General features: G+C 46.2%; 1 protein-coding gene across 2 annotated transcripts in view; it reads left to right on the top strand.

Annotated features, from left to right (window-relative positions):
• The window catches only part of LOC144114049 (uncharacterized), an 84,841-nt gene that overhangs the window by 54,128 nt on the left and 14,165 nt on the right, over positions 1-16,548 (top strand). For both annotated transcript variants that reach the window (XM_077647500.1, XM_077647501.1), the window contains one exon: positions 4,069-4,168. In XM_077647500.1, coding sequence (XP_077503626.1) covers positions 4,069-4,168 — 100 coding nt within the window. The remainder of the gene's footprint in view (positions 1-4,068; positions 4,169-16,548) is intronic.

Genomic DNA, 16,548 nt, shown 5'->3' with positions numbered 1-16,548 from the left:
GAAGAGAAAAGGTTAAAAAAATCCTACATAATGCCTGTAGCCAGCCATTCAGTTGTATAAGTTATGTTTTGCACAACAGCTGCTTTTCTGCCACGTGGGAGAACATGGGCCAAATATCTGTAATAAACTATGCGTAAAATAGCACTCTGTTGTTATGCTTTCAAAGAGCTTCTTTGTCCTTTTAATTAACCTGAATCATGAGCCAGCCTGCTGTAGGAGCTAGATTGACAGCAAGTGAACAAACAGCGATTAAATCATGGTTTTTGCATGTTTCAAGTGACCTCAACTATACTTCTTTCATCATAGCTACTGAAGCTATGATGTCATGCTGAATTTGAAACTACATTAGAGAAGATATCCAATTACTAGGTGGAAACGAGTTCCATGTTTTCTAATGTCTTGCATACAGTTCTGAAGGAAAAACAAACTTAACGAACATTTGGTGTCCCTTCTGTTTTAAGGCTTCTGGCAACTTTTAGTTGCAAAATGCCAAGTATGTGTGAGAGCATATGGGCACTGTTAGGCAGTGTAAGCAGACCAGAAATTAGACAAAGGTAATTGAAGAATGGTTTGCATAGAAACATTTATTAATTTATTAAGCGTACTGGAAGAGAAAAGGTTAAAAAAATCCTACATAATGCCTGTAGCCAGCCATTCAGTTGTATAAGTTATGTTTTGCACAACAGCTGCTTTTCTGCCACGTGGGAGAACATGGGCCAAATATCTGTAATAAACTATGCGTAAAATAGCACTCTGTTGTTATGCTTTCAAAGAGCTTCTTTGTCCTTTTAATTAACCTGAATCATGAGCCAGCCTGCTGTAGGAGCTAGATTGACAGCAAGTGAACAAACAGCGATTAAATCATGGTTTTTGCATGTTTCAAGTGACCTCAACTATACTTCTTTCATCATAGCTACTGAAGCTATGATGTCATGCTGAATTTGAAACTACATTAGAGAAGATATCCAATTACTAGGTGGAAACGAGTTCCATGTTTTCTAATGTCTTGCATACAGTTCTGAAGGAAAAACAAACTTAACGAACATTTGGTGTCCCTTCTGTTTTAAGGCTTCTGGCAACTTTTAGTTGCAAAATGCCAAGTATGTGTGAGAGCATATGGGCACTGTTAGGCAGTGTAAGCAGACCAGAAATTAGACAAAGGTAATTGAAGAATGGTTTGCATAGAAACATTTATTAATTTATTAAGCGTACTGGAAGAGAAAAGGTTAAAAAAATCCTACATAATGCCTGTAGCCAGCCATTCAGTTGTATAAGTTATGTTTTGCACAACAGCTGCTTTTCTGCCACGTGGGAGAACATGGGCCAAATATCTGTAATAAACTATGCGTAAAATAGCACTCTGTTGTTATGCTTTCAAAGAGCTTCTTTGTCCTTTTAATTAACCTGAATCATGAGCCAGCCTGCTGTAGGAGCTAGATTGACAGCAAGTGAACAAACAGCGATTAAATCATGGTTTTTGCATGTTTCAAGTGACCTCAACTATACTTCTTTCATCATAGCTACTGAAGCTATGATGTCATGCTGAATTTGAAACTACATTAGAGAAGATATCCAATTACTAGGTGGAAACGAGTTCCATGTTTTCTAATGTCTTGCATACAGTTCTGAAGGAAAAACAAACTTAACGAACATTTGGTGTCCCTTCTGTTTTAAGGCTTCTGGCAACTTTTAGACACTTTTAGACTTATGTTGAGTCTAGCCAGATTAAGAGCGTCTGGTGGCAGGTTCCATGGGGTAGTATTTTTCTTCATGCGCACACTCATCTAGCAACCTTGAGACATATAAGTCTAGCCTGATTAAGAGTTTCTAGTGGCAGGTTCCATCGATAGTATTTCTCTTCTTGTGCACACTATAGCACATTTTATTAGATTACTTTTGAAAAAAAAATAAGAAGTCTTAGACTCTTCACTGTATAAACTAGAATAGGGGCTCGTAATCTTTTTGTCTCGGGGAACCCCAATGGCTTCCAAAAGGTACAGAGAAACCCTGCGTGCCTTGGCTTCCGTCACTTCTTGCCTAATATAGATTGCTTCAAAAAAAAAAACTAAAATTCAACTAGTGCTACATTTACTCGCATAAAAAACTCACTTTTTTTCCCAAAAAATTTGAGTTGGGGAGGGGGGGATTCATTATGAGGTGTAAAATATCCAAAAATTTGAAGCTCTAAAGATGGGGCAGAATGTAGGCTGATGGAATAAATACCTCATCCGGTACATCTCACTTTCAAAATAAAACAAAATGCACTCTTCAGCACAGTTTCTATACTTGAGAGCAAAGTCAGCTTGCAATAGTTTTGAGTCCGATTTTATCAGCATTAAATTGGTCATTTGCTGCCGGGTAAACCAACGTAACTATAAAGGGCCATAGAATAAATTTTTACAAAGGACAAAAGTTGGATGGAGTTGTCCTCGGTGTTCCTTTAATATGGCAGATGGAACAAAGAAGCCCTTTTTGACCTGGTGTGGTTTCTGTTGGTTCTCGAATTCTTCACAGGACATTCTTATTGACTATTTGTCTGGTAGGGTGAAGTATAGTAGTCTTGAAATTCAACTGATTGAGCTTTATAGTTTTGCATAATTGTTTCGGCATTCAGAAATGAGTGCCTGCTAGCATTCACTTTCATCAGCAGTAGACTGTGTGCCCAAAGAGTAGGGTGCATTTATTACATGAGAGAAAAAAAAAAATGTGATGATGGTGATGAATTTTTATGGTGCAAGGGCATCTGTGGCCAAAGATCGCCATGGCACAAGGTTTTTTTTCTTCTACTCAAGGTGGGGTCAAAGACCCATTTCCCCAAGCATTTCACCCTAAAAAACCGGAGCACCAGGCAGGGGAAAGCTTATAACCATTGGCCACCGCGACGGCGGCGTAGTCGTTTGAGCATCCGCCTCGCATGCAGGAGGTGCGGGGTTCGATCCCCTGTGCCACCAGGTACCCACAGAAAAAAAAAAAAAAAAATTGTACTTTTCACAGCCCAAGTCGGAGATGCATTCATTATGCGAACGCGTTCATTACGCGGATAAATGCGGTAATGCCTGGCACTGCAGCCAAAGCCTTCTGTAAGCAGTTACAATGTTGCTATTCCTGAAATGAAGTAGGTAAAAGGAATCATGAGGGTTGAGTTGTGAATGGATTTAGCTGCTTGGGGAACCTAAAAACACTCCTTTGAGGAACCCAAGGGTTCCATGGAACCCGGTTTGAGAACTGATTTACGATGCGATTATTCCCAAAACAAGAAGGGTAAAGGAAGGATGGGAGTTGAGACACGCGTGGATTTAGGTGCTTGTATTCAAACACTCCAAATGACCCAAGAGTCCTGCGGAACCCAGCTTGAGAACCCCTGAACTAAAAGAAAAAGGGCTTTTGCATGCAATTTCGTTGAGCGAAAATTTCTCATTTCATTAGGAGTGCCTTCAGGCAATGTCAGCCTTAATAAAATTTGCACATGTGATATCTGCACTTGCAGCTGTGATTGCATTGGTGCCCATGTTAAAAATGGTGGCAGAATGAAACTCTTAAAACTAATTTGTGCTGCTCCCAACAGCTCCAGAAATTATTTACCTGCCCCCAACCTACTCTGTATTTTACCTGCTCTTTGGCTGATCCATATCCTTTGTTCTACCCCTGTAAGAAGCCATCACAATTTGTTGGCTTGGCCAGAAAGTAGCACCCTTGTGACTGCATAGGCTTCAAGGTTCTTCAAGGTTGACCTTAGTTTGGCTGCTTCTGTTCTATTGCTTTTGCTTCTGTGCTATATAGATCTGGTTCACTTTTGCACTTTAGGACTCTCATTGGGACCTTCATTGGGTCGTTCCTTATCTTGTTCTCATTAGTTTGTATTGAATGTTTACTGTTCTGCTATCTGGTTAGAAAACCCACTGCAATTTATAGGCATTGTGCTTGATACATGGCCCTTGGGTTTCTTCTCATTAGGCAAACAAATATATTAAATGGAAGTAAACATTACTTTCCAGCCCTTGTTTGTGCATTTGGAAGAGTTATGCAAGAAATGATACAAAGTGCTTTTTTTTTCTCGACTCCTGATAGGAACCAGATGGTATGACGCCCATGAGAAGGGGATCAGCATTACAGATGCACGAGGCCTACAAGACATACTCCCCAAGTAACTCCTCAATGCGCTATGAAGGTAAGGGTGATTTTATAATAGTTTTCTGAAGGTTAGGAATTTGCTAGGGATTTTCGTTTTACGGTAGAGTTCAAGTGATGTGATAGCAAGTGGTACAAATTATGGCTTGATATAAATCTTTTAAGTTGTAGAGGCTAGAAAATCAAGCTTAATATTTATTCTCTTGTTTGCTTCGTTTATTTCTTCGTCCGCTTTTGCCTTTGATCGTAGATCAGTTGCATTGCAAACGCAACAGAAGCTCTGATCTCTCCTCTTCACTGTGGTACTAAAATGGAGGTGTGCTGTCATTGGAACGCCTTAAATTCCGCGATGTGCCGTGACCATCAGAAGTGCGATTCGCTCACAATTTTTGACGCCCACAAATAAAGAAAACTTTTTTTTCTAGATTTCACTGTAATTTTTTGCTATCAGATAGCTGAAGACCCAAGGAGCACGAAAAAAATTCAAAAATAGAAAATTATGACCTATTTGGCTATTTTATTTGCCTCGACCGGTCTTAAGCAAAGTGTAAGAAAAATCACACGTACATTGCATGTGAATGCTACTGGCTGCATACATTGACAGTAGGGTTGTGTGAATATTTGAAATGTTTAATATACAACCTTTGTACGTAAAGTTTGAAGGCTGATTTTTTTCTTCTCTAGAAATGATTCCCCAAAACAGATGTTGGTGCGTATGTGTAGCACCATCTTTTAGGGCTAACCTGAGCTATTTATGTTAATTGCTGTGGCAGCTGTTAGATGGCACTACATGTAGAAAAAATACGTTGTCACTAGTCGCTTGCGCATTTTACTGTGAGTGAATGTGGAGAGATGGACGTTCACCTCGAACAGCGTGCAAACTTAAAATTCTGTGTGAAGCTGGGCAAGACAGCCACACAGACATATGAGCTCCTCCGTGACGCTTACGGCAACGAGACATTAACGGGGCCGCGAGTTTTCGAGTGGCACAAGAGGTTCGTTTCGGGGAGAACGTCGGTGGAAGACAACACCAGGCAGGGGCGCCCTTCAGCCTCACGGAATGAAAACAACGTGGCTCGGATCAGGGAAATCGTACAGCAAGACCGCCCCATTACAGTCCACATGCTATCAGATGCTCTCGACATTAGCAAGACAACGTTCCACCAAATTTTGCATGAGAACTTGGGGAAACGAAAGCTGAATGCCAGACTTGTGCCACACTCCCTCTCACAGGACCAGAAGGACACGCGGGCATCAGTGAGCGCTGATTTGCTCTCTGAGGCAGAGAAGGATGCTGCATTCGTCAACAGCATCATTGCTGAAGACGAAACATGGTGTTTCCAATACGATCCTCAAACAAAGAGACAGAGCGCCGAATAGTTGTCCACAAGCTCTCCAGCGTGAAGAAAGGTGCGGGGGCAGAAGACCAAAACAAAGACGATGCTGATAGTTTTTTTCGATGCCAGAGGTGTCATACACCATGAGTTCATCCCACAAGGGCAGACGGTGAATCAGGAGTTTTATATCCGCGTGCTCCAACACATGAGTGATGCACTGCGACGCCGTCGCCCTGACTTTTGGGCATCTGGACAATGGAGCCTTCTCCACGATAACACAAGGCCGCACACTGCTCTCAGCGTGACAAAATTTTTCGCCAAGCGCAGCATTACTGTACTTCCCCATCTGCCATACACTCCTAACCTCTCCCCAAGCAATTTTTTCCTGTTTCCTCATGTGAAGAGAGAGCCCTAAAAGGTCGCTGGATGGGGGAGGGTGGAGGCCATTCAAGACGCCACAACAAAGGAGCTGACAGCCCTGCCAAAAGAAGCATTTTCCAACTGTTTCCAAGACCACAAGAAGCGTTGGAAGCTGTGTATAGACTGCAAGGGAGACTATTCCGAAGGGGTGCTGCACAAATGATTTCATTGTTAAATGCATTCTTTTTAATGGACTCAGTCTTGGAACGTTACGGACAAAGTTTGTAAATTCAATACATTTGTTGTTTGGTTCATATTTGATTTGAGAAATGGATATGCGGAAATTTACGAATATTCGGTGCCAATCGAATACCCGTCAACTTTCAGAAATCTGACCATGGAAAATCCGCAGCATCTGTGCAGATTATCAAAAGATAAGAGTTCAAAGTGTCAGGAAAACAGTGCAAAGCCTTCCCCTTCACTTTCTTCTGTATTGCTTATTGTGTGGACCGGTCGCATTCTTACGCTGCTTGGATGTCATGTGAAATTCTATAAGTGGGCTTGCCCACATGAACAAAGATAGACGACCACGCGCTTTGAACATTCATAATGTGAAAGCGCAAATTTTTTTATGCACTAGCACGTTAGCACTATAGTGGCCCGCGCGCGCGTGCGTGCGCGTGTGTGTACTCACGCACGCACACATTCGGGAGGTGCTGGGTTCGATCCCCCGGGTACCCACTGGTTTTTAATGGGTACAAGATTTCCCTTGCCCTGGTGCTCAGCTCTTTTATGGTGAGATGCTTGGGAAAAGGGTCCTGTACCAAACCGTATACCGTATTTACTCACGTAATCCTCGCACTTTTTTTCCCTGAAAATCAACGCGAAGTTTGGGGGTGCGATAATTATGCGGGGAAAATTTTCAAGCAAATGTTTCGGAGTGTTAAATGCAAAGATGAATGGGTGCAAGATCAGGATTGTCAGGTCCGTAATTGTAAATATAACGAAAACATTACTTTCAAGCGTAACTTACCTTCGTTATGAAAGTACAGGGTGAACGTAAGCTCAAGCTGCTAAAGCACTTTATTTGCCGCGCACAACCTCCCCGTCACTACTCGCGTTGCGTACGTCCTGCAGGCAATTCTACTCTTCATCAGAGTCCGTGTCGACACTGGAATCGATGGTTTCTTCATCTTCCGATGCTTCTTCGTCGTCCCACACCAGGTGGTCCTCGGTCGCATCCAGGGCGTTGAATTCCTGTTTTCTTGAAGCTTCTGGCCACCATGTTTACATCAATCATCCCCCATGCCTCTGATACCCAGCTGCACAGCAGCTCCACGGACGGTCTTTTGATCTTGCCGCCCGGCGTCAGAGCATGTTCACCTTCGGCCATCCATTCTGCATACAGCCTCCGGACGTTATCTTTAAATGGCTTGTTCAAAGATACGTCAAGAGGCTGTAGCATTGATGTGAGGCCGCCGGTTATAACAGCCAGGTCCGTGCGCAGTTCCTTGAACTTCGCCCGAACTGACTCTTGAAGATGGCCCCGAAAGCTATCAAGCACGAGGAGCGATGGAAAAAGAAGCGCTCCCGGTCGCCGCCCCCACACAGTCTTCACCCAGTCCACCATAAGGTCCGCGGTCATCCACCCCTTTTCTTGGACGTGCACGTGTATACCAGGGGGGAGCTTTCCTTTCGGGAGGGTCTTCCGCTTGAAAATGACATACGGTGGGAGCTTCCGCCCGTCCGCCGTCACGCCTAGCATGACCGTGCACCTCTGTTTTTCGGCACCTGTAGTCCTGACGTGCACAGTCCGAGCACCTGTCTGTTCGACTGTCCTGCTGCTGGGCATATTGAAATTCAGCGGAGTTTGGTCCGCGTTCCCTATCTGGGAGAGCAAGAAGTTTTTCTCCTGCCGGATCCTGATAACGAATCGATGGAAGTCCACTATTTTCTCTTCATAGGCTGCGGGCAGGCGCTGGCAAAGCGTCGTTCGCCTCCTGAGCGAGAGTCCATTGCGCCGCATAAATCGTGTGGCCCACCCGTTACTAGCGCGGAACTCTTGCACCGGGATGCCCTCTTTTCTTGCGATTACGAGCGCCTGGTTCCATATCAAATCAATCGACACAGCACACCCATCTGCTCGTCGAGCCTTGATATATTCCAGGAAAGAGGATTCGACGGCAGGAAATTTCCCAGTCTTCGGTCCACGGAAGGCCCGGCGCGTCTTACCAGTCGTCTTGAGTTCTTCGTGCTGCCGTCTTCAATACCGGACGCAAAACTCGTTGACGCCGAAGTGTCTGCTGGCGTCGCGGTTGCCATGTTCCAACGCATACTCAATAGCTTTTAGCTTAAAAGCAGCTGTGTAGCTTGCGTAGCGTCCCATGGCGAAGCGGCACAAAGAGCACAGTGCAACACGCAAACGAGGCCTACGAGACACCGGAGAGCTGGAGACACCTTCGCAAAATGGCGTAGCAGTGGTGAGTGGATGAGCGGTAGCGGCGGTGGCAGCGGATGATAGCACAGTACCGCCGCCTAGTAGCACGCGCGCCGAACCATGGCAGTTAGTTGTGGCCGCAGTCAATAGATGGCGATCGCTACGACAAGCAGATGGCTCGCGGCAGTAATTTTGGGGGGTGCGATGATTATGCGGGGAAAAAAAAAATTTCCAATTTTTGATAGCCAATGTGGGGGGTGCGAGCATTACGCGAGTGCGAGCATTATGTGAGTAGATAGGGTATATAAGTAGACAAGGGAAGAGAGTTGGAAGGGAAGGTAGCTGGTGAAATACCCCACCGGAAGCAAAAGATTTGACAGCCGTCATCGTAGCGCAGTTGGTAGAGCACCGGACGCATAATTTGGAGGTCGTGGATGTGGTTCCCGCTGGCGGCATTTTTCTTCTTTTTTCTTCTGCTTTTCTAATCAATTATTATTAAGCGATAAAATATTCACTAATAATCGCCATTGATCAACACCAAAAATTAAAATAAAAATCCCCTTTGTTGGTTTCTGTGGCCTGTTGGCATCTCTCTCTCTCTCTCTCTCTGTCTGTGTCAGACGGCAGCTCATTTAATCATGAGAGGCTGCTCAGGGAGGTCAACCTGGATCGCAGCCCAACGCGATGGCAGCACCTGCCATAGAGGGACAGTGGTGCATTGTTTGACCGCTGCACCACCTCACCGGGAGCGGTAGGAAGACTTCCAGGGATCATGAATGGAGGGAGTGACCAATTCCGCATATATGGACATTGACCCATTTTCGCTAGATCTGAACACTGGAACCGTAGGAAAAACTGAACTGTTAGCGCACCTAATTCACATTTGGCCTAACTACGCAAATCGACCATTTTTTTGTTTTATCCTTCTATAGTATGTTTTATATTTAATGTTCACACCCATGGCACTCATCCCGTCCTGTCGTCTTCACAATCACAACTCTTCTAGTGTGATCTCCGCCATCTCGCTTTAGTCAACTCTCAGATGCGAGAAAGCAAGTGATCATGTCAAAATGCCGCCTACTGTATAGTGCATATCAGCCCATGCATATATGACTTGCCTGTAATGGAAGGCTTGAATACTGGCCTGGCCACGCAGTTTCGGCTTCTGAGCTTCGCCAGCCTGCGGTGATGGCGGCTGTTCGCCGCATGTTCGCCAGCCGTCTGAAACCAGCTGTGCGCCGCTTTCAGGCATAGACTGGCGTGTCGCAGGTCATTCCTTGTTCATTTTAGAGGCAGTCTTGCTGTACTAACACCAATGTATGTCTCCTTCTCTTACGTCTGTGTTGTTCCTTCAGCATGCCGAAACTGCATGTTCGTCACTGATAGCTCGCTGTTCGTGGGATGGAGTCTCCTCACAATGCCTCAATGCTTTTTCAGCAGATATATTTTTTATTTTTTTATTGGGGGGGGGGGGGGGGGGGGGGGGGGGAGGAGGGGGCATTTGATAACTCGTCCTTCGGATAGTTCAGGCATTTCATCTGGTCCCTTTCGAAGTATAAGTCCGAAGAATAATGAGGCTTTACTGCCACTTGTTTTAGTTTTAGTTGCTAGTCTTGTGTTAGTTCATGAATTTCATTTTGTGTCACTACAGTTGAATCCCGGCACAACGAATACCGCTTCAACGAAATTTTCGCCAGAGCGAAGTATTTTTCATTCCCCGCGAAATCCCCATAGGAGTTAATGTATTAAAATTTCCTCGAAAACGAATTACTTTGTGAGCACGCGTTCGCTTCTACGAATTTTTCGCGAGCCTTCACCGGTAAGTGGCCCGCCTTTCTTCAAAAGTTCGGTGCTGTACTAGATTATTCCCTGCTAAAGCAGTGGCTTGGAGCAGCTAAATAATGCACGCAATGTATGTTTATTACATTTTCATGTATTGTTTATTAAAAAATTTGGTTGGGAGTCGTTTATTTGTCATAGGGAAGCAGCGAGGGGAATTGTTGGTGCCGTGCGAAGGCCGCCGGCCGTACGAGGGCCAAAGACTAATCCAAATCCAGTTGCCAGCCTTCCCTCCCCGCCTTCTCCGCAGCCCTTGCCGCCATTTTCTCGTGTGTCGGTGTGTGTTGATCGTCGATCTCTCGCTGCAGTCTGATCTCGTTGATCGCCTCTGCCATGTCGCCGCCAACAAAGAAGCGAAAGTTTATTTCGCTAGAAGAAAAGGATAGAATTATCGCCGAAGCAGAAAGTGGGAAGAAGGCAATTATTGCCGCAGAGTTTGGCATCGCGCCGAGTTCGCTATCGACAATTTTGAAGAATAAGGACAGCATTAGGAAGGCACTTTCATCGGGCACTTCAGCGCAGCACAAGAAAGTAACGCAACCAACGTATGAAGAGCTCGACAAGGCTGTCTAAGCTTGGTTCGTCGATACGCGAGCAACAAACATGCCCTTGAGCGGTAAAATTGTACAGCAGAAGACCCTAAATTATGCTTGTTTGCTAGGGCTAAACGACTTTAAGGCAAGCATAGGATGGCTGAATCACTTTAAAGAAAGGCATAACATCGTCGGCAAGGTTTTGTGCGATGAATCGGCATCTGCGGACGTTGACGACGCATCAGCATGGGCGGCGGACAACATGACTGACATAATGAGCAGTTACGCTCCGTCTGATATTTATAACGCAGACGAGACAGGCCTCTTCTATGAGATGCTGCCAGTGAAAACGTTTGATTTTAAAGGGCAGCTTTGCCACTGAGGCAAACATAGCAAGAAACGAGTGACTGTGCTGCTGTGCACAAATGTGGATGGGTTTGACAAACGCCCCCTGTTAGTTATTGGCAAAAGTGCAAAACCACGCTGCTTCAAAGGGAACAGGAGCCTACCTGTCAAGTACTTGGCAAACAGCCAGTCGTGGATGACCCGTGCCATTTTTGCTGATTGGGTGGTGGCACTTGACCGTGACATAAGCAGACAAAATTGAAAGGTTTTTTTGCTCTTGGACAATTGTTCAGCGCACCGCATTGACGACGTCAAGCTGTCAGGTGTGGAGCTGAAGTTCTTCCCGCCGAACTGTACCTCAGTCATTCAACCCCTGGACCAAGGCATCATCCGGAGCATGAACTCTTCCTACGAGGAGAGGTTGATCCATCGGCTTCTCCTGAATACTGACACTGGTAGGGAGACGAAAGTCAATCTTTTCATGGCTTTAGAAATGATGGCTGCGGCATGGAGAGCAACACGGTGCAGTGTGATCCGCAACTGCTTCAAGCACGCCGGGTTTGTCGACAGTAAGGCGACCAGCACGACTGCAGCCGTGGAAAGTGTACCATCGTCATCGACTCCGAGGATTGACGTTACTTGGAAATCGCTCCAGGAAGCTGGAAACGTCCCTGCTGACATAGCGCTGGACGATTTCCTCGATGCTGACGCGGACGTGATTGTCCACGAGGAACGAAGCGATGAAGACATCATCAAAAGTGTTCGCGAGCCGGAAGAGCCGTATGATCATGAAGACGACTCCGCTCAAGATTTACCTGCCCCGGCAGCCACATCGCAGGTACTGGATGCCTTCGACGTTATTAGAAAATTCCTTGGCACACACGATTACGACATTGCGATGTCGCTGTTAACAGAGCGCGAGAGTCGCGTGACGCCGCTGCTGGCAGTGAAACGCAAGCAGGCTAAGCTCACAGATTTCTGTAAATAAAACTATGTTTTGCTGGAGTTATTGCCTTGCATTATTGGTTAATTTCTCGACAGCGAAATTTCGCGACAGCGAAATTTCTCGTGCGTTCCGTCAATTTCGTTGTAGTGGGATTCAACTGTATATTAATAAGACCACATTACAGGTTGTATACTGTTTGCTGTTTAATGAAGCAGTATACATTTCTGTGCATGTAATTTTTTTTTTTGTATAGTGCTGAGTCAGTATGGTTTTGTTTAATTTTGGTTGCAAAGGACCTATACTGCTTTGAAAAAATAAGGAAATCAGCAGTTTCCTTTCTTTGTATAAAATTCTTTTCGTACTGTAATTCAGTATTCGATTGATATTCAAAAGCATTTTTTCTTAATATTTGTATTCGATTTGTATTCGAAAACTTCAGTATCCGCACACACCTAATTGACAGTCATGTGGCGTGACTATGTGCACTTATTTTTTTGCAGAAGTCGCAAATTGGTTGATTAGTTAACTTGCCAGGTTGTCAAGCATCATCAGAAACGGCTGATTCAATTACACAGTTTCTCATCACTTTTTTCTTCTGCATTCCAAAAAAAGCCAGTAAGATATTTATGCTGCTCCAAAATGGTGCTCCTGTCATGGAAAAAAAAAAAAAGACTAGGAGGATTTTTAAGTGTCGCCTTTAAGAGTAGAACATGATAGCGCTATCGGGCGGCTGTCGCCACTTATCAGCAGCCACCATCGGCTGCTGCACATGGGAGGGGGGTGCCGCTTCTGCGCATTGACGGAGCAGCCATGAGCAGCTGCTTAAGTCCAGCACGAATAGCGATGCGACGGAGCCGCGGCAGACTGTGGCAATGCGGACGACAACCTTTCCGCCTCACGAGCTCCTTAACGCTCTTGAGTTAAAAGGAAGGCGTGCCCGTGGGCACATTAGTGACGGGGCTACTCGTCCTCACTAGCGCTGCCATCGTCGTCGCTGCTGCAGTCCCACAACACGTAGCTCTAGAGCCCGTTTCACATGCAAGCGAAAACGCTAGCGATTCCTGCTGCTGTGGCGCAAAAACCTGTTTTGAGTCGCAGCAGCAGCTCGAGTAACAATAGCGCGGCGAGGTTCTAACAAGTTGGAAATTTTCGCTGCGACGCACCACTCAATCACTCAGTCGCTTGCATGTGAACCAGCCTTAACGTCGTCATCCAGAGAAATCCCGCACTTCACAAACAGCCACACCATATATCGCGTGGAACAGCCGAAAATTTTTCCTTGCTGTAGCTACCGCACCTGTATCACCCATTCCGAAACATTGAACTTGTGGCCCGGCGCGCAGTTGTTCGTTGCTTCGGCGTAAAGAATGACAGCCATCTTAAATGCAGTCGCAAACGAGGGCCGGACAATTACTGGACCCGGTGCACAAATGACGACTAATGAAGCACTACATTAAAAACTGGTAAAATGTGGCAGGCAGTCGTCAGATGTGTCAAGCAGAGCCAAAGAGAAACTACACATGAGTGGTGTCGGTTCTTCCATCAGCTATCGACACTCCCCAGAAGCGCTGCCGTTTCGAGTGGCAGTGCCACTGCGACTAGAACAGCGGCTCTTCCAACAACTATCGACACTATCTTGTGTGCCGAATGCACTAAATGCCAATTGCAAAAAAATGAAAAATCCTTCCGAAAAAGCATGCAGAATAGCTGAATGCTACTGGGTAAACCCGTAGAGCAGACATAAAAGTGCAACCACACTGTAGCATCCCTGATACTTCATTTGTCTTCTCGCCTTATTTATGGGGCCATGTTTTGGTTTCAATTGTTAGTCGACCCCCCTTGGCACTTCAGATTTTAAAATTTTGAAAAATAGGTTGACTTACAATTGTGCAAATACAGTATGTGTGTGCAGTTGCATTTTCATTTTCATGCAGTGTGCCTTTCATTTCTTTGTCTCTATGCAAGTTATGTGCGGCACTGTATTGTTCAGGAACATCACACTGGCTATTTTAAAGGAAGAGCATCACGCTAGATAGAAAATTTTCTTCACACGTTGCTTTTGTTAAATTTGTGCTGGGATATGAAACTTGATCACATCTGCTGCTGAATCTTGTCAAGGTGCATTTGAATCGGAGCTGAATACACTTGAACCCTCTTATAACAGACATGTACTGGAAGGCAGTCTTTGTCTGTTTCATGAGAAGTCTCTTATAAGCACGGTTCTGTGTTTGCATTGTTTACTGATATACCCTTATTTTGATATCACCCAGTGACTTAAGAGTTTTACAAATGAAGAATATTGCCTGTTGCACAAGCTTAGCTACGAAAGCAGCTGTTTACATTCGTCTGCTTGACACATGTAAATATGGTGCCCCTGAGAACGTCATCTACTGCACCACAGCTGCACATGTTGACAAACTTTTTTACACCAGTAATTTCCTGAAGAAAAGTGCAGTCAACCAATATGGAAGTCACGAAAACAAATATTTCAGATTAAAGGGGTGGAGACACCAAATTTTTGGTTGGCATGTTCTTTGTTTCAAACGTTGCATATTGCCCCAGGAGGCATGATACACGCTGCGCAATGCATATAAGTGCGGTAAATAATTTTTATTACATTATTTATACTGAGCGATTTCGGTTTCGGTTTCTGAGTGCAGGGGTGTGCTGCGACGTCACGATCAGGGAAGAGCAGCAACCCTGGTCACATGGGCCCCAAAAGTTGTGACGCACGTATTGCTGTGTCGTCTGCTCTCATACAAGTGCTGTGCATAGCAGCGTCTTTCTAAATCACGTGCCAACAAACTTGGTCGGTACTGCGATATGCTGAGAAAAGTCAACCGAGCGAGGAACGACACTAAGTCCTGAAACCAAGCGGCTCGCTTCAGCCGATCTCAATTGCCATACCGCGTATGCCAACGCGATTTCAGCGTTGTATTTTGCTTTGCCACGCTGACGCCGATGCTCGGCGGACGTCTGTGTCGGTGGCCCGTAGCTGACGCTGGTCACATTGCAGCGACACGATGCCTCACTTTTCCTACCAACCAATGCCCGTCTCTGTCTTCACTTCGCGCCGCCCGCGCATTCGCACTGCGAGACTGCTCAGGGTCCCGTGGCTGCTGATTACGATATCTGCTGCTAGTTTAGCAAACAGTTCATGTATTCGCTATATGAATGCTTCCAGAAAATTGTACAGGGTTCAGAATTAACCGCACGGGTATGTAACTCCTCCAGGAATGCGTTCATGATGACGACTGCATCTCGGCGCTACTTTTGTTTACATACAGTAATCCCTTGTTATAGCGAAGTCAGCGGGACGGCAGAAAAATTCGTTATAAGAGGTAATTCGATATAAGCGACCACCTGAGAAAATCTTAAGCAGTCTAGCTTTAATTGCGCCGCAACGGCGAGGAAGTCAAAATACAGTCTAGCCCACTTATAACGAACATGAGCATCACGCGGCATTCGTTCATTATATCCCGAAGTTCGTAGTAAGTGGACCGCAGCTTTAAAGACAGTTGCTTGTCAAAACACAAAATTTTTTCTTTGCGGAAATGTCCGTGATGGACGTCTGCTTTTGCAGCGCAGATCTGATGAGGGAGGTTTCCAGTTTATTTAAAGCAGAAGCGTGCACTTCTCCGAGGCCCTTGGCATAGACGAGTTGTCTGAGGCTCTCTATGTAGCCCATTGCTACAGGCGCGCTTATGGGTGCTAGCTCTGAAGTTTCATCCTCATCCGATTCCTCCGCATCACTCTCATCCCGCACTTCAGAAACGATGCCCTCGTCCGTGCGCGGTTCTGCGGTGTCGGCGTCGTCATCGACAGAAATAAAACCATTCCAACCATTGTCATAACTCCTTATGTCGGAGTCGACGATGCGCCGCCACAAATCGCCGCCGGGCTGGTCATCTTCCGAAGCATCAGGCTAGGCATCAGACACTGTGTCGACGAAGCCGGCCTTGCGGAAGCAGTTCCGCATGCAGGTGGCCGTCACCTCCGCCCTGGCCGCTTTCATCATCTCTACCGCTGAATACAGTGGAAATGGGCACGGTGTCCCCGTCCGCCATCCCAAATTACAACGAGGGCCCGAGAGTTAAATGAACGAAGCCAACGAAGCGTCCGCACCGCAACAAGAGTGACAAAAGCGCGATGGGGTAGACGCGCAACGTGCACAGGCGCCAATCAAGCCAGTCACGCTAAAGATACAGACGCACAGCACCAGCGGAGAGACCAATGAGGGGCGCCCGTGAGCGTCAGTGCAGCCACCTCTTGGCTCCCACGGAAGGCTTGCTTCACGGAGCGTGGCCTCCGCGATCGACACCGGCGGCGGCGCGATTGATTGCGGAGGCCACGTGCGGATTTGCACGAGAGAGAGAGAGGAGGGGGAGCGGAGTTGCGAGAAGGGGCGGGAGGGCGATCTTGGAAGGCATGTCGGCGGGGAAAGGGTAGCTCGCTTGAGAGCGGCACGAAATGGGGAGGGCAGTTTGCCTGCGATGAGGCTCGGGGAAAGATACCGCGCGCCGGGCGCACAAAGGGGGTCGGAGGCAGATTATCTCGCGTCGCGGTGGCAGGTTTACGCCGTCCGTTCGCTGTAACCGATCAGTAGGGCTAAATGACATTCGT

This window comes from Amblyomma americanum, chromosome 1 (genome assembly GCF_052857255.1).
Source record: "Amblyomma americanum isolate KBUSLIRL-KWMA chromosome 1, ASM5285725v1, whole genome shotgun sequence".
NCBI classification, from domain to species: Eukaryota; Metazoa; Arthropoda; class Arachnida; order Ixodida; family Ixodidae; genus Amblyomma; species Amblyomma americanum.
This window is presented reverse-complemented; position numbering and strand designations above follow the sequence as displayed.